This window comes from Pantherophis guttatus, chromosome 3 (assembly GCF_059756535.1).
Source record: "Pantherophis guttatus breed Tessera chromosome 3, ASM5975653v1, whole genome shotgun sequence".
In the NCBI taxonomy this organism is placed as follows: Eukaryota; Metazoa; Chordata; class Lepidosauria; order Squamata; family Colubridae; genus Pantherophis; species Pantherophis guttatus.
Window position 1 is genome coordinate 169,132,586 of NC_142065.1, and position 19,339 is coordinate 169,151,924.

General features: G+C 35.6%; 1 protein-coding gene across 2 annotated transcripts in view; it reads right to left on the reverse strand.

Moving 5' to 3' along the window:
* Positions 1-7,958: 7,958 nt before the first annotated feature.
* Positions 7,959-19,339, reverse strand: part of CDH2 (cadherin 2) — a 147,758-nt gene continuing 136,377 nt past the window's right edge. For both annotated transcript variants that reach the window (XM_034429651.3, XM_087890510.1), the window contains exons 15-16: positions 11,323-11,487; positions 7,959-9,407 (exon numbers count right to left, since the gene is read on the reverse strand). In XM_034429651.3, the coding sequence (XP_034285542.1) occupies positions 9,201-9,407; positions 11,323-11,487 (372 nt within the window). In that variant the 3' untranslated portion in view covers positions 7,959-9,200. The remainder of the gene's footprint in view (positions 9,408-11,322; positions 11,488-19,339) is intronic.

The window sequence follows — 19,339 nt, forward strand, 5'->3', positions numbered from 1 at the left end:
CCTCAAATTACTTGGACTCTCATGCTGGAACCAAAAAACAAAACAAAAATCTTATGCAAGAATGTAGGATGTACAGAACTTCTTATTCAGCTGTGCCTTTTAAACTTTTCTTAGATAAAGAAAAATCTCTTTATCTAAGATACCCCCGCAATATGTGTTTCTCCCCAGTATTTATTCAATCCTCCAACATCTCAAGTAATTAATGCTGTTGAGCCAGAATTTATTTTTTGCTGTTATCTGACCATTACTTTTGATTTATAGAGCAGGGAGGTAGCTGGATTTTTATAAGCTCACCCTACAGAACTGAAGATAACAAATGTAATATAATAATCTAACTTTTCTAAGATATTGCACCGAAGAAAAAAACTACAGCAGATTTCTTTATCTATAGTCACACACAGCACATTAAGGAAGTTTATCTTTCAATGCAGGCTGTACTACAAGAATAATTTTCAAAATTCTCTTATTCATTCTTCAGATTCAGAAAGCACACACACACACACACACACACACACACACATACACAGACATGCGTGCTCTGTAGTTATGAATTAAATACTAGTTAATGATTTCAAGCTAATTTAATTCAATCATACTATATTACACAAATATGAGTATTTTATGACAATTTCAGAGAAATAGAGTTTTGGTACAAATATTAGATTTCAAGAAATCAAATTAAAAGAAAATGAGCAAATGGCAGAATAGAAAAAAGTAGTTATATTGAACACGAAATGCTATATCTGAAAAAGTAAATCTATAAATCAGTTGTATTAAAACACTGACACTTCCACATTTATAAAAGATCACTGAGCTCTGTACAGCAAATCTTTATAAACATATTAACAAGAAAAATGGAGAAAACAAAAATACAGCAGGCTTGGTGAGAAAAGATAAGGGCAACATAAAAATCACAGTGTTGAAAAGAATATATTTCGCAAAGACAATTTTTGCTTTTGGAAAAGTTTTTGGAAGATTGATTTGGATTTGAAAATACATTTGCGGCCTTTTCTGTCACAGACAGACAGACACAAAAACATATGGACTTATATATACTGTACATACACTAGCTTAAGATACATTGTTCCTTGATGTGGGTGGAACATAACATTTTCCATCCCATAGATTCATAACTCACCAAGTCACCAAGTCTTCAGTAGCCAGAAGAAAAATCCTGCCAACAATTTAATCTAACAATTGGCTGTTTTGAAAGTTATTCAGAACAAGCTATATGAGGAAACAGCTTTACTTTCCCTAATAATGGGAATGGCTATGTGACACAATGATTGTCTTCAGCATCAGAAGAACTTTGCCTCATGTCTTACTATGTCATAGTCTGGTAAATGAGAAACTACTTGATTATTTATTCATTTATTTTGATTTACATATGTTTCTGGAATGCCTTAAGACTTAAGGCAGCTAGAGTAAAGCCCAGCAGCCTTTCCATGTCACTACAACAGTGACAATAAAATCTAGCTAGATTTTAACAGCTTTAAAAGACAAAGAAATCTTTGTGGAATTTGCTCATCGTTTTTAGTTGCTCTGGAATCTCTATGGCATGCTTTGAATGCCAGCTATTAGGGAGGAATTGTGAATGAACATTCTCAAGCAAATTTGCATAGAATAGGCATTCCATATCCTTCTACAATGGACTTTGAATACAGATGGATCTCAATTTATGACTCCATTTAGCCCAAAATTTCCTTTGCTAAGCAAGACAGTTGTTAAGTGAGTTTTGCCCCATTTTACAACATTATTTGCCACAGCTGTTAAGTGAATCACTGCAGTTGTTAATTGAATCTGGCTATGATGACTCCTCCAGACACTTCCTCAGATGCCTCTCAAGATACTAGTTTGGAGGAAGATGAGCCGGTCCCAAGGATATCAGGGGAGCCAGCCGAGGGCTACGAATCCGGAGTGGAGGGGCCGAACACAGGGAAATGACTGGACAAGCAGTCAGCTGAGCTAGAGACAGGAGAGGCACAGCTGCAGCTGGGAAGCCCAAAGTCTTCCGGTGAAGAGGGCACATAGCAGCCACTCATCAGTGGAGATGAAGAAGAACTGCCTCCTCCTCCCAGTATGAGAGCATGTAGGGCAGGCACAGCAAAAGTCATCTGAGGAGATAGTTTTGCCCCTCTTGATGGGCTGCACCAGGACACAGTTATTTAAGTTAGCAAGGGGAGTGAAACCATGCTGAGAATGTGTCATTTCCTTGCTTTGTGTTGTTCAGCCATTGTGATTCTTGCCTTGAACTTCAGGATCATGCCTTTGCCCTGTGGACTTACCTTGTCTTTGCATTGTGGACTAGTTCTGGCTTCTTTTGAGTAGCCTGTTGAACTTGGGGGAAGGGGGGCACAAAAGGTCGGAGCTGGCAAAGGGAATTGCTGGTGAATACTAATTCAGGCTTGAAAATCTAAATAGAGTATCCTAATACCCATGGTATGTGTGTGTGTGTGTGAGTGGGACAGCATACTGGCTTTCCCATTGACTTTACTTGTCAGAAGGTCACAAAAGGTGATCACATGACCCTGGAACATTGCAACCATTATAAATACATACCAGTTGTCAAGAGTCTGAATTTTGATCATGTGACCACAGGATGCTGCAATAGTCATAAGTGTGAAAAACAGCCCTAAAACTGTCTGTTCAGTCATTAAACAAATGGTTCTAAGTTGAGCACTATTAAAATCAGCTTACTGCATTGTCATATATCATTAAGAGATGGCATTGCTTGTCAGTAGACATGAAAAGAGCATTTGTTAGCTTTTCAACAAGTTGCAAACATAGTTTTCCACTCTGAAAATAGCTGATGAGAATTCTATTGAATTCCACTAATTGTTTACAGTTTTTTTTTTTCCCCTGGGACAAATGGAAAAAAAGATTGCTGGATGTGAGCAGTCAAGCTGAACTTCTTCTATGACTTGTACTAGAGAATAAGTTTGAATGGGATGCTTTTTGGAAGACCTACAGAAAGTTTATTGATTGGCTTGAAGAAGAATGCATCCTGTTGGCATTTGAAGATGCTGTACATGAGATATCTGTTCTGTATGTTTTTCTGTACAGTTCCGGGTAAATATATTATTATTTTAAATAGTTTGTGTTTGGACAGCTTCTTTTGCTTTGGGGATGTCACACATAAATGTCCTAAAAGACAACTGGACAAATGAAGAAGTTCTTAGATGAGAAGCATAATATTTTCAAGGAAAAAACAAGAAAGTCCATGGGACAACCATGACCTGGGTGACTGAGAATGTCCATAATCATTTTTTGTAACTACAAATTTCTATCCCTCATTGAATAAATACTACTTTATCAGCTAAAATTGAGTATAATATATATAGGGCTTCCTGTTGGTTAAGTTCAATATGAATGAAATTAGGTAGTTCCATGGGAGAAGGATGGGACAAGACAACGCAAACTGGGCAAAATACATTGGAGAAACATTTCAGAAAAGAGACAATTTGGGCATGTAGTTTCTAAATCCTAATAAGGGGAAATAAAAACCAAATTAAGGATGAGTGCATACAGAATAGGTACAGAAAAGAATACAGTTCTTTTCCAGGTAATGATGGCTTGCACATGTTTTATCCATAGGAGGCAAATGACTCTTTACCCACATGTCTTGTAAGAGGGAACTATTGTAAATGATTGGACAAGGTAAATGGGCAAAACTTTGATATCATTTCAGATTTTTGCAAGAACATGATCATTTAAATCTATGTTTTTTAATGGCAATTTTGAAACATTTAAAAAATTTTAAAAATACAATTAGAGTTTAAATTAATATATAAAGGCATATACAAGTTTGTTGAACCAAAATGTAAACATTGGGAGGTAAATCAATGGGTTCTCATCCTTTGAGAATTAATGAGGTTAAATAATGTCATATTCAAGCCATAAATCACCAACCTGAATCAGCTGTTTTCATACATCTGACACATATTAATGGCTAAATTTGACTTCCATAATTTAAGATATATTTCTCCCAAGAATGTCTTTGCCACCAGAATTTAGTAAAATGATGTGGCTATAATGGCTGTGATTGTCAGTTACTATTACCATGTAAAACAATGAAATTAACAGATTTGTCTAAATTACAAGTAACAGAATTAACTATAGAAATAAACTGTGCCTTCAGACAAAAGATCACTAAAATACTCACGATCAAAACGGCTTAATGGATGGGATTAAAAACCCCCCCCACAATCAACAAAAATCCATACAACCCATTTTATACTTACTATTTATTTTGATTTCTATCTTAAATAAAAGAGTGTCTTAAGGTGAAATCTCTCCCCATCCCACACCCCATTGACAAAACTGCAATACCATTTCTCTATATGATTCCATCCCTAGGATGCTATAAAGGAATGAAATGCCAGTAGGTTGATTATGTTCTCAGGTATGGGATACATAATGTAATGTTCAACAGAATTATAAAATTATAGGAAAACTCATAGCTCAGTGACGGAACACTATTTTGATACATACCTAGTTCCCAGCATTTTCTTAACATAGAAGGTCACATAATCTATGTGGAAAAGATCTTTTCTGAAACTGTGAATTCAGTCTGGTGTGTTTTTATACCAATACTGATACAGAAAAATAACTTGGTTTACTTAGGTAATAATATTAAAAATGATAAATGATTATAGATTAGTAAGCAAACATTTTCTCAGCAGTTCACAAAATTATTAGAAAATTATCAAATCCTGCAGGTTTGAAAACACATATAGCCATACACACAGATTTTTATTGCATTTAATGAGCAATAAGGATTATTAATAATACTTATATTTGTATCATGAGTGGTCAGGGAAATCTATTCAGTGATACAGGTCTGAAATATATTAGGAAGTGCTTGTAAAGCTCTTTCTCAGATACACAAAAGGCATCTGTGCATGTTTGTGAGCACACATACATACTTGGGAATAAGTAAGATACTTATGACCTGGAATAACAATTATGGGATTTATCAAGAACTTTTGACTATTTTTTTTTCATTCCTTGTTCAGTGCAACAGCACAAGGGTGAGAAAGAATTGCTGTATCCCCACTTTTCTTGAATGCTCCTCAGTTACCTTCTCACCTGGCAGTTTAACAATCAGTAAAGCAACTCTGGCAAGAGCCTTGATAGTACAGTGGTATACGCACCCTGTTATTAACACAGCTGCCTGCAATTTCTGCTGGTTCTAATCTCTCCAAGGCTCAAGGTTGACTCAGCCTTCCATCCTTTCTAAGGTAGGTGAAATGAGGACCCAGTTTGTGGGGGCAATAAGCTGACTTTGTATAAAATATACAAAAGTATGAAGGCTATTGCTTAACGCATTGTAAGCCGCCCTGAGTCTCCAGAGAAGGGCGGCATATAAATCAAATTAAAAAAAAAAAAAGACATTCTTTAAAAAGAGCAAGAAAAGACTTTGAACCTTCCTGCTTGTGAATAGTTTAGGTTTCAGACATCATTAATTAAAATGTAAATTAACAGCATCTGGACCAAAACACCAAACAATAACCTAAAGCAACTGTCTAAAATTCTCTTATTTATAATGAGAACAGTTTATCTACTTCCCAAAGTACAGTACTATATTTTCAACTTTAATGAAAGCATAATCTGATTTAAAATTTTAGAGGAAACCATAAGCCTTTCATAAAGCATCAATATAAAACAAGACCAAAGAATTGAGCTTGTACATTATAGAGTAGCTCAAGATGAAACACTTCTAATACATCTTTGACTTCAAACATCAAAAACTGACATTAATTTGGCACCAGTGAATGTTTTCCCACCTTCCTCCTTTCCAATGTTCATCAAGTTTACTGTTCCATAATAAATTTGCATCCAAACTGTTGTTAGCTTGGAGCTGAGGGAAGTGGGACGGTTCCTTGACATCAAAGTTTGAAAACAGAATGCCAGCTGCCAATTGCAAAGGACTCTGAAACTCCTATGCAGGAAAACTGACAATTGCGCTGAAGATCGTTCCTATTTTGTGGGGAAATCAAAACTGGCATTTTTCACAAAATAGAAAATACTTGTTTCCAGAACCCTCAAAGGTGACAGTGCTAAACCTGGTTCTATGTTGCCAAGAAAAATATTTGGCTTGTCCGTGAAGTCACCAGAAGCCAAGCTGAACTAAAGGTGATCCTTGTTTTATTTAACTGTAATAGTTGCTATAAAACACCGATTCAGATGTGCTTATCCGTCCTAAGTCATTGGATGGCTGGCAAATAAATGTCATGATAGATAGATGATACAAATAAATATGCTTCCAGAACTCCAGCTGATCTTAATGCAATAGACTATGTATCATAATGTAATCCAGTATCTTCATGGGCCACTTGATAGGAAAATATCAAGGCTGCATCAATTGGATTCCTCAGATGACTAGTCTAAAACATACTGGCAATTCGTTAGGCAGCCATGTGTATCTGTAAGTGATGTACAAGTTTTGATTATGCATATCCTTCCACAGAAATGTGTGACATTACCTGTTTTATTTTGATTTAGACAAGTCAAAGGAAAAGAAATCATTACTCTACTAATGGTTTCTATAGTTATGCTGGAAATGCACCATACAATTGCACAATTTACCCAAGGATATCATTTTGCCTTATAACTTACATTTATAAATCTGGTTTGGTTTTGCACTTTTGCCTATGTTTTTGATCTCATTTCAAATTGTTCTCTTACCATAATTCACTCTATTATATACAGTATTAAGAGTCATTTTGATTAACTTTGCGACAGTCTGCATCTGCACATGGTGGAAAAATACTACTAAAATAAATGAAACTAAGTTTTACAGTGTTATTTTAAAGCTGGAGATATTTGAGTCTAATAAAAATTACGGAACTCTTAAAAATTACAGAACTTCAGAAAATAGTATTCCAAAAATTCATTCTGATGGTTGCAAAAATAACGTAATTGTAATTATACAAGCTCTTGTTGATGCTTCATCTCCGATTCTCCCTTCAGATGTCCTTTCAATCCCATGATCTCACTTCTGAATTGTAGGAGATTCAAATATTAACATATTAAAGAAAATATTTCTTCTAATTCTGATTAAAAACTAGTGAAATTAAATTCACTTTATCAAACTGACATGTATAAGACAGAAGAAAAAAAATGCCATCATGACAATCAAGTAAAATGAAGTTATGACATTTCCAAATTTTTCACCTAGACTTTCCAGTTGGTACACTGTATTTCCCATTTTTAAAGGCAACCCATTCATTGACAGCATCTGTTAAATTACTCAAACAGAACTGTTTAATTATGTAGCAAAATAAATGGGATTTTCTCAAGCTTTCATTTTCTGTTTTTTTCAGGGGAGTCTGATGTTGTTTTCCATAATGCAACAATATACTTTTCCACATCCCCAATGCATTCCTTTATTATGTCTGATGTAGTAGTCTTCATATAAATTTAACTAAAACATAGTACCCATATGTTGTATAACATGTATTATCTATTAGAGGTTTAATCCAATTTATTCCCGCTCAATTGAAATTTCTTAATTTCCCCCCTAACAACCAGATGTTTTTATTGGACTGATATAGATTGGAAGCTCACTTGATAAATGGCCCAAAGTCATTAGGTGAGCTTTCATGGTTGGGGATATAGTTGAACCAGATCCTGATTCAACATCTTCATCACTATGCAACTTTGATTCTCTATACTCTGTTTCCATTTCCCCTTTCAATGAGAGAAATATCTATATGCTTCAGGAAACTGTATGTAAAGGTTTAACATTGATTGTAATATAGAATGTTCCATTCCGACTATGGAATCCTTTTATAACAAATTGTCATTCCTATAGCAACTTAGAATTCGTTAGATTTTTGAGACAAGTATAAATGAAGCATTAACTATTTTTATTAGCAGTTTCTATTAATGATTATTACAGTTATAATTTAAATACAGATTATTTAAATAGAAAAAAATACAATTCAGTCACGAGATCAAAAATTAGCATTTTATTCAGAACATTGGGGTCAGGGGTGTATCATTTATATTCTGGTACATAATACAGAGGCAAAGCTGTTGTCAAACATCTTTCTGGTTGTTTAACATACTGTGTAGTTACTCGAGCCGTAAGGATAAGGCTACCCCTTGACTTTCCAGTCTTTCTTTCTCTGTCTCTCTCACTTTCTCTCCCTTTTCTTTCTCTCGCTCTCACACAGTTTTTGTTTATTTGTTTTTGGTACAAATTATGTAAAACATTTGTGCTAAGAACTTTTTGCCCACCCCAAACAAATAAAACAAACAAAAAATTAATTTAAAAAACTCAAACCTTGAGTACTCTAACTACAGCTCAACAATTGAATCAATGTCACTTGTTTGCAACCTGTTTGTAAATACTTTACCCATAACAAAAGATATAAACATGCAAAAACCTGAATCCATAGTCCAAATAATACATACACGTGTTTGGAAGTTTCAGCACTTCCCAAAGACTATGCTAATAAAACATTATGTACACATATCATTTTTACAGTGAAGTGGGAAAAAAAGTACTGGAAAATGCTTTAAAAAAATGTGTATATGGATTAAGACCAAAATGTGTCAAACATTCTATCATAAGAAAAGAAAATCAGTTCTGCTACAAACTGGTGATATGAAAACTCCCTTTATTTGCAACCAGCTGCATAAGATTTAGAATTTTAGTGAAAAACCCTAGCATCTAAAACTAGAAGTATTGTACATTTTTTTCATGGCCTTCTTCCCCCACATGTCCCCAATAACAAAATGTTCCCATGAGGTTTTTTTCAATTTTGTTGTTTTAATAAAAGCAATGCAATGTAACAAAAGCATGTTGAAGCATATTGGTGACTGCACTTTCTCCCCATCCCCAGTGTGATTTTTCTTCATTTTTCATAAATCAGTACCATTTAAAGCCTTAAACATAAAATTAATTCCAATCTGAAAAAGGTACAAAAAGGCACATAAAATCCCAGTGCTTCTGTACTGTAAAATTCAAGTGTAACTGAGCTCAATTGTTTGTTTTCCTTTTTTTTTTCCAAACAGCATTGGATGACTGATATTCCCAGTGAGCCCAAATAGGTTTGCAGCCTATGCCAAAGCCTTCAGTAAGCACTTGTGCTAGTAGACTACAAAGTTAAAGCCTAGCTTCTGTATGCTTGTTGGGAATACCAGTGAAAAGGTTTGTACTTGTCCAAATGCAACGATGGCCACTATGGCATTCAGTCATCACCTCCCCCGTACATATCAGCAAGTTTCTTGAAACGTGGACCCCAGTCATTTAGATAATCATAGTCTTGCTCGCCACCACTACTTGAAGAGTTGAGGGAGCTCAAAGATCCAGCGGTGGAACCACTTCCCTCATAGTCAAAGACTAGAAGAGAGTCATATGGAGGAGCTGTAGGGTCGTTGTCTGCAGCTTTAAGTCCCTGTAAACAATTAGGAGGAGAAAACTATAAGAAAGAAATTAAGAACACTACCCCAATCATTTCTCATATGAATTATGCAGATCCAAACTTGAGTGATTACTCCCTGAGAAAATGCCTGGATTAGCAGCAGGTCCAGGAATAAGTAAAGTGTAAGGAGAGCTATAATTACTTGCTTATCCTTCCTGCCTCTCACTCTATATAATTTCTAATCATTAAAGAGATTGGAACACTTTATGTCTACGCAACAAGAATAAATAAATACTGTCAAAGAATGCCATGTGAATATGAATGTCCACCAGTTAAAACACTCTTTCAATCTAGTTCAACAGTTTTAGCTATTTAACACATTGTAAATTATTAATAGCTGGCATGAAAATATTCATTGTGAGTTAAATGGCAATCTTGTTGTGTGTCGCTTGAATTTTTAAATTGAAAACTAAACAAGAACCAGTAAGAACTAAGTTTACAAATTAGATGCAAATAAGAAGTAGGTTTCATCTGTCCACATAAATATACCATTCAATTCCTTTCATACTTAAAAAAAAAAAAGTACAATTTTGAATTGAGGACATTCTTTAAAACTTTTCACTCTCAAGATTTTGACTACAAAGAAATCAGCAAAAATCTCAGAAATCTTCCAAAGATATACCACAAAGAAAACCCTAAGTGCAATTTTTTAACTTCTGTGCTTTATAGTAATTGATAAGGCTTGCTTGGCATCTACACAAATAATCTAAAGCCTTTGCAAATAAACTGCAGGTTTTAAAAACAGCTAAGTGCTATTGTATTAAAACCCACTACACTGAAAATATTTTTTTGCTTTTGTCAAACTGGACAAAAACTAGGGCCTCTGAGTTCAGTATCCAATGCTGGCCTTGGATGTACAATTTCTTATGCTATTTGAGTTTATGGGATAAAACTATAACAAATTCAATGTTCTAGGAAAGGCACTTCATGTGAAAACTAACTGTTAGAAAAAAAGTCCTGAAAGTTAGTTTTACAAAGGTGTGGCTAAAGGCTCAAAATATGCATTATGGGAAAGTTTGTGCATTTCATGTTCTAAACAATTGATGTATATGTGATATAAAATGTGATATAAAAATTTAAACACTAGAACACTGAAAAAAGAACAGATTAATATTTCACAGATGTTATCTAAAAAAGTAAGTTCAGTTTGAAAAAGCAGCACTCCCCAAATTGTTAAAAAAAAGCTAGTATGACATAATTTCTTGATACAATTTGCCATTTGTTGGTTGACAAATAGAGATCATTGATCCAAAACCCCACCTATTGAAAATTCAACAAGTATTGAACTGTACTAAAATGCAATGCATTCATAAAACCGTGTGTTACGGTACGAACCGTATGACAGGTATTTGTGATGACTCAAGTACATTCTTGCATTACAAAGTCTTATTTAAGTCCATAACTTGTAGCATCTTTATGATGTCAAACATGTTCCATTTGTCTCCTTTATTCCCCCCGCTTCAGAGATGCTTATTCTGTGGGGTCCTTGGTGCTCTTTAAGCTTCACTATTTTCTTGGAAATGTGGTAACCTGGTAACTTCGTCACTAATAATGTTACCTAGTTTGGTAATGAAATGTTTGCAAGGAAATAACTAAGCTCTGAGAGCATTAAGGACTCCATAGTTCAATCTTTATCTACAGATATTTTCTTAGTATGACTAATACCAATGCAGAAAAGTTAATTGATTCATTTGTTTTCCATTTATTTAAATAAATTAAATGCTTTTGAACTTAAAAGCCGTATTTATATCTACAACATTGTAACTATCAACAATTCCTTAAAAAATCATTATTCTTTAGAAATAAACACTGTTCATAATCAGTACAGATTGGGCCTAGTAGGTCCTACAGGCACATGTTTTCCTTCCTTCTCCAGCTTTCAATTTACCTCATTAATGAAGTCTCCAATGTCCCCAGGATGAGGAGCTGCTGATCTAACTGGATATTGAGGTTCTGCATGAATAGGTCTTTCATCAAGTCGCCTTATTCCAACAGGTTTGATGGCATCTGGTTCTAAAGTGTCAGGTTGCTGGAGCTGACTTAAATCATAGTCCTGTAAATGATACATAAGATATTTATATATTGTTTTTTCATCCAAGAACCTGGTCTGGATCAGTGATTCTCAAACACTTTAGTCTCAAGATCCTTTTATATTCTTAAAGAAGATTGAGGACTTCAAAGATCTTTGGTCTGTATGTATGCTAGTTTCTATCAATATTAAGAAATTAAAACTCAGAAACTTTAAAATGTTTATTTTATTTGCAGATCTCTGAAAAGGTGTTGGGATCCTCACATCCCATTTTGAGAACAATTTGAGACTACATTTTAAGAAATGTCTTCTTTTAGACTCATAGACATTAATGCAGGCATTCCAAGCAACTTCAGCTGCCACCCCCCACTCTCCAAACAGTATTGCCTTCAGTGAGAGAGGTGGCATACAAGTTTGATAAATAAATTTAAAAAAACCTATAATAAACAAATATTTTAATCACGGTTTTGCCAACTAGTAAGTATAAGGAAAGCTACGGGGGGGGGGGGCACCAAATTTTCTTGGCTGTTCTAATTCTAGCTTTAAGAAGATACCTTATCAGTGCTTTATTTGCATTAACATGCTTTTTGAAGTTTTGCTTTCTAAAGCTTTGCACAGCTTTAGTAACTAGGTCTGCTGTACCCTTGGGGTGGGTAGAATGTCCTGTGTGTGAAAAGCTGAAGCACACATTAAGTAATTTCCATTCCTGTCTTGAACATAGAGGTCATTTCAGACTCCAGGATGTGTAAGACTTCATGGAACAACAACTTATTTTCTAATTTGTCTTCTAAAAGCTGAATCCTATTACATTTATACCACCTGAAAAATGGGTAAACTGTGGTAGAAGAAATCCACTTTTGAAAAAAAAGGTGTAGTTCTGTAGAAAATAACTGTATCAAGCTGAGAGTATGAAATTAGAACCATTTTACCAGAACATTTGCCAAACAAAATGACTTTCTACAAAAACCAAAACCAAAATCACCAGGTTTTAAGGTAAAACTCTTGATTGGACATATCCTCACTGGTTTAATCAGTACCTATTTAACAAACTTGGATTCCTAGTCAGGAAATGTATTACTGGCAGGTTCAAGAATATCTCTCTTAGGAATCTATTATGCATGGGGATTATTTGATTTTGATCCACTCTTGATCATCATCATGCCAGTCAATATTTTCACTCCCTTTTTAATGTGCCATGCTTTTTAAAGGATTGCTCTGTGTTCCTGTCATCATGTAACATGCCTGCGGCCTTGGTTCCGCCCTAAGCAAAATTTATTGATATTAACTCGTCGGTGGAAGTAAAATAAGTAAAAAATTCTGAAAATAACAGAATTCTGAAATTCTGACAGAAACTGAAAATTGATAGTAATTCCAGCCTCCTTATTGTCAGCTAAAATAACTAGAGTATCACATACAGGAACCTATGCGGGAATTCCTTGGATGTAACTAATATTCATAGCATCTCGACTTTAGAAATTGCCCTGTTTGGCAAGACAGAACTTTTAGGAATGATGCATGTTTTCAGATTTCTTATGTGACAGAGAACTCATAAAATCTGAGATGGAAAAAGCCTAGAGTAGAATGTTTTCTTTTTAGTTGTTTTACATAGTTTATCATCACAGCGGTAACATCTTTGATATTAATCAATGATGAAAGTGAAGTGACAGAATGGTAATGGAGGGTTTGTTTGCATTTTGTACATAAAATTAAAACCTGATAAGCATGACTACTGAATAGTAGATAAGGCAATCTGATGTTTTACATATTCTTGTTTCTCACTTCAGATTGCAAGAGCATCTTCCTAATTTATAAATGTTTTGCATCATGATATATGATGCTGAAGCTTCTTGTGAAAGACCAAAATAATTAATCTCCATTCAGTTGCTGTTTTTGTGTTTTCTGATATACTTTAGTCTTCTACTGCTAGACACATGCCCAGGTGATTCTATCCTTCATGTTGAATTCCTATTTGAGAATCATTCAAAGGAAAGTGATTAGTGAAGAGCCAATTGATCGTCTATTTGGGTGATGTAAATATCTGAAGGGCAAACATTTGGAGTGTGCCTGGATACACACATAGCACATGCCAGGATGTCTTCTTCCCTGATTACACTGGAGGACAGTTGTATGAAGACAGAAAAAACTGCTACAAGCAAGCTCATTTAAATTCTGAACCATATCTTTCTCTCTGATTCAGATCACTTCACAGCTCTACCATCTAGAATCTAAGATTATTATTTTAAGACAGTAAATGTAATTTCTAATTAGGACTGTTCTAGTAAAAGCAATATACAGTTAACATATACATCCATGTATAACAGTTATCAGAAAGTGATTTATGATTTAAATCTTAGTGGCACAGATTTGCTTGTGGAAGTAAATTTTGCTGAATGTGAATTCCAAACAGAATTGGAATATTTTTTTTAAAAAAAAATCTTGACAGGTATTTAAGTTACTAACAAACCTTGATTATGTGTTTTGAAAAAAAAGGTTAGCAATCAAGTTATTAAAATAGAGAAATTTTTACAGCTTTGAAAACATAATATTGGTCTACCATGAAAAATAGTAATTTGACTTGATTTTTATGCTTATGTGCTTTTCAAAAAATAGCACCTGATGTCCTTAGTTAAGTTTCATGCCTCAACAGTTTTGACATTTGTAGAATATACTAGAAATTTCCTGCTAATAATTTGTTTCTTCAATTTAAAGAAGTGAAATAACTATAGTCTGAAATATTTCCATTTGATATGCAATAAAAACTACAAATACATAATTTAAGGCTTCAGGAACAAAAATGTAATTTTAAAACCTTTTCTAGTTTTTTTAAATCTAAACATATTTATGTGGATTATTATTATTTACAAACACACCTGTATTAATTAAGAACTTGTGATTTGTAATTCTAAGTCTACATTTGATCTTTTTTTCCCCCAAAAAACAAATCGTTTATTGTCTAACTGAATGCAAAAAGAAATTTGATCTGATTTGGCCCTGAGATCAATGGTCATGAATTTTATATTTTTCATTCTTGCACAGCAAAACGTGCTGTGCAAAACATGACAAGAATTCTTCAGTCTATAGCCATGATGACAAACATATGGCACGTGTGCTGGAAGTGGCACGCAGAGCCATCTCTCTGAGCACGCCAGCTGTCGTCTGTTGCTCTTCTGGGTTCCGACGGGCACATGTGCGCCGGCCAGCTGGTCTTCGCATGGACGGAAGCATCGGAACTGGAAGCTCAGCTTCCCGGCGCGCAAATGCTCATCCAGTTTCTGGCGCTCCCCACCTGTGCGCTCCTGTTCTGGCACTCGGTGCTGAAAAGGTTCGCCAACACTGGTCTATAGCATTACGGTTGAAAATATACTATAAAAAGGTCACTGGCCTAACAGCATGCATTTAAAAACCTATCCTTGTTGGGGTTTTTTTAGCAATTATTTTATGGAAGCCATAGCATGCCCTCTCTGCTAGATCCAGTGGTATGGGAATATGTAATTGGAGAGAGGCAGTACCTCAAATAACCCAGTCCCATACCATGTGCGACTTTAAAATCAGCATCTGGAATTGGACTGGAAACAAACCAATGGTTTGGACTGGAAAGTAACCAATGCAGCTCACGGAGAAGAGTGTAGAACACACAAAACGTTCTGTGCTGCTATATTTTGCATCAGTTGAAAGTTCTGGATGATCAAGGGAAGCCCATGCAGATCACATTACAATACTACAAATAGGAGGATCTATGAATGGGTGCTATTGGTAAACAATATAAAATTGTGCGAAGGCCTTTCTAGTCATGATTGCCATTTGCTCCTTCAGCAAGAATTGTGAATCCAGCAGGATGCCCAGATTGCCCAAGGGATATGCAAACTCATCTAGCACCAAAGTAGGCAGTTTCAGAACCAAAAGGTCTCAATTCCGAAAAGCCACCCAGTATTGCCAAAGTTCAGTTGAAATCTATTTTTCCCATTCAGATCGTCATAACCTCCAGACAATGGGTTAAGACATACACAGCACTATTTAATTCTCCAGGAACAGATATGTATAACTAGGTATCATGGTAATGGATTAGCTCACCCAATGGTCTCATGTAAAAGTTAATGTGGAGAGGTGAAAACACTGACCCCTAGGGGCTGAGGGTGGGATTTCTCCTCCCCAATCATTGTTAATTGGAATTGACCCTGGAGAAAGAAGGTCAAGCAGCACAACACCATGCTACCCAGTCCTCAGAGTTAATCCAGGATATCATGATCCATGATATAAACAGAGAGGAAATCACCATCAAGAGATCAAGCAAATAAGGATAGATGTAATCTCCCATTCCATCCAAAAGCATGACTATTTATTTATTTATTTACTTATTTGATTGTTTGTTTGTTAGTTCGATTTATATATGCCGCCCTTCTCCGGAGACTCAGGGCGGCTTACAATGCATTAAGCAATAGCCTTCATACTTTTTGTATATACCTGCTTAGTAGGGCTTTTTGCCCCCCCCCCCCCCCCAGCGGTGTTCTATTTTATACAAAGTCAGCTTATTGCCCCCACAAACCGGGTCCTCATTTTACCTACCTCGAAAGGATGGAAGGCTGAGTCAACCTTGAGCCTGGTGAGAATTGAACTCACAGTAATTGCAGGCAGCTGGCAGCTAAATACTACTTTAACAGCAGTAGTTTAGTCCACTGCGCCGCCAAGGCTCTTTATGCCATTTCTAATGCCATTTCTGGCCAATATCCAGGTTTAAACCATGACTGAGAAGGATCTAGGTAATCTCCTTTATCCAAGGAAAAGAAATAATTCAGCAAAAGCATTATCATTTAAGTTGTTCATCGAAAGAGAAAAAATAACATCTTCCTCTACTAATTTTTAAATTCTGAACCCTACATTATGCCAAGTACTGCCATAAGTATCAATTTTAAGGCAAAACACTTCATTTGAATGCAGTCACATTCTCAATGACTGGCATCCCATGTGTTTTGATGGCTCTGCATCATCCTTACAAACATACACCTTTGTCTTTGATTACACTAGTAAAGGGTAAAAAATAGATTGAAATTATTATTCCTGTTTAGTACTCCCAGGTGTTTTGCAGCCAACTTTGTTATTTGATGACTATGTCTGCCTGCAAAAGTATCAAATTATGTTGACAAGGAGGTTGGGAAAAGCTATTCAAAGTAATCAGAAGCCCTGTATTTTTTTTCCCTCCAGAGAAAAGAATCAGTCTCTTTTGAAGCACATAGTGACAGCTTTCAAACACAAGCAGTTGTGGCAATTTACAGGCATGGTTTTCACAAATGTGAAAAGCAATCCTGATTATACAACAATAATAATAATATCACAGATTTTTGGGAAGGACTTCTAGGTGGATAACATTGCCAAATCCAATCTAAATATCTAGTTGACTGCGACGGACCATAAAAAAATATCAGTTCCTAATTAAGATGTTTTTGGAAAATTGCAGGAGAAGGAAGACCAAACTGAATGTAATTTGTATTGATTACAAGAAGGCATTTGACCTCCTGCCAAATGATTGGATAATCAAGTGTGTGGAAATATTAGAAGTCAGTAGAAACATCAAAGGTTTGTACAAAGATCAATGGAAGAATGGAAGACAACAGTTGTTGGTCAATAATTATAGACTGGGGGAGGTTAATATCAAGAGAGGATTTTTAAAGGACACTCATCATCATCACTACTCTGTCACTGCACTGATTCCACTGTCAGTAATACTGAACTAATCAAGCCATGGCTATCAAAAATCAAAAACATCTACCAGGCTATCCCACCTCATTTATACCAATAATCTGAAACTGTATTGAAAAAGGCCAACTGAAATAGAATTGCTGCTCAACATTCTCTCTATTCACAACCAAGTTATTGCAATGGAGTTTGGACTGAACAAATGTACCACCCTGATCATCAACAGGAGACAATATTGAAAACCGAAGAAATCAAGATTACATATGGAAATAACATCATGACTCTGGATGGGAATGAACAGAAGATAAAATCTGTAGCTCAGGGTTGAATTGTGGAATCCTTGGTGCTCTCTGAATTTCACTGCTAGCACTGATGATGTTACCTAGTTCTGTAACGAAACATCTGCAAGAAAACAACCAAGCTCAGAGAGCACCAAAGACCACATTGTGTGGACAAACAATACAAATACCTGGCACCCTTCAGGGCTGACTACATCAAGCACAGTGAAGTAAAGAAGAAGGTTAGAAATGAATACATTAAGAGTAAAAAAATTCTTAGAATCAGTGGAGGAAATACCATCTATTCCAGCAATTAGATACACCACTGGAATAGTGGACTGTACTCAAGCAGCACTAAAAGCCCCGGATAGAAAGACCATAAAAATAATGACAATGAATAATGTCCTTCATCTTTGCAAGGATGTTGACAGACTCTACTTACCAAGGAAAATAGGTGGGCATGAAATATTGCAAGTACATCAGATGGTTGAAAAAGAAAAAAAAAAGACATTGGATGAATATCTGAAGGGCAGTGCAGAAGATGCACTGAAGCTAGTATGCTAGTAAGGCTTACTGAGTACTGTAGAAACCAAACTGGCCAACAGGAAAGATCAGAATGAAGAAGGGAAAAGAGACATGGAAAGGTCAAGTATTACATGGACAGTACATTAAAAAATACCAGGTAAAGCAGAAAACAGCAAGATCTGGCAATGGCTAGTTGAAGTTGAAGAAAGAGGCAGAGGGGCTAATTCTAGCTGCACAAGCCTTAAAAACAATGTGTACAAAGTTAGAATTGAGAAGACAGCAACAGACAGCAAGTGCTGCCTCTGCAAAGAAGGAACAGTGGACTACCTGGTTAGCTGCTTTAAGAATGTTGCACAGACCAGTGGTGGGTTTCTACCAGTTCGGGAGAACTGATAGTGGTGGTGGGAGGCTCTGCCCACCCGCCCGGACGTCTATGTTCTGTGCATATGCACAGAAGCGCTACGCGCGCTCACAGTCCCAAACCGGTAGTGAAAGTAAGTGAAAACCACTACTGGCACAGTCTGACTACAAACAACAGCACGACAAATTAATAACAATGGTGCATTAGAAGATCTGCAAGGAATACCATTTGCCTGCAAGCAAGAACTGGTTGGACCATACAATATAGTATAGAAAATGAAGAAACTAAAGTCCTCTGGGTCTTTAAATTTCAAACTGACACTTGCTACATAACATTCCAGATTTAACTCTCTATAAAAAAGGCAAAAAAGTCTAAATAGTGGACACGGCAAACCTGAAAATAGCAGAATAGAAGAGAAAAGAACTGGAGAAGATAACACGATAAAAGACCTGCAAACGGAAATAGAATGACTGTGGCAAAATAAAGCAATGATACCCTGTTTTCCCCGAAATAAGACATCCCCTGATAATAAGCCTATTGGGCTTTGAGTGCATGGCAATAAGGCCAAATACTTATTTCAGGGTTCAAAAAAATATAAGACAAGGTCTTATTTATGGGAAAACACGGTAGTACCAATAGCAATAGGTGCTTTGGGTTCAATCCCAAAACAACTGCAGCACCACTTGGCACATGGCATCACCATAAATCAATTATAACTTTACCTGAAACAGTTTACTTCCTGCATTGATACTTCTAACACTATCAAACATAAACATCTGCTTATTCCAGGTCCTTGGGAAGTACTCAATACATGGATAAAGAAGTTAAATCCAATCTAAACATCTGGCTGATTGTGTAACAAATAATACTATTTCAAAAGCAAGCTATCGGAACTAATAAAATTAAGGCCAGAATTGAAAAATCATCAAATGTTTCAAATTTCATTTGATTTGCAAATTGTGCAAAAAGCAGAAGAATTAGTAGATCATATGCTCAGTTTGTGCAAGAAGATTGCACAAAT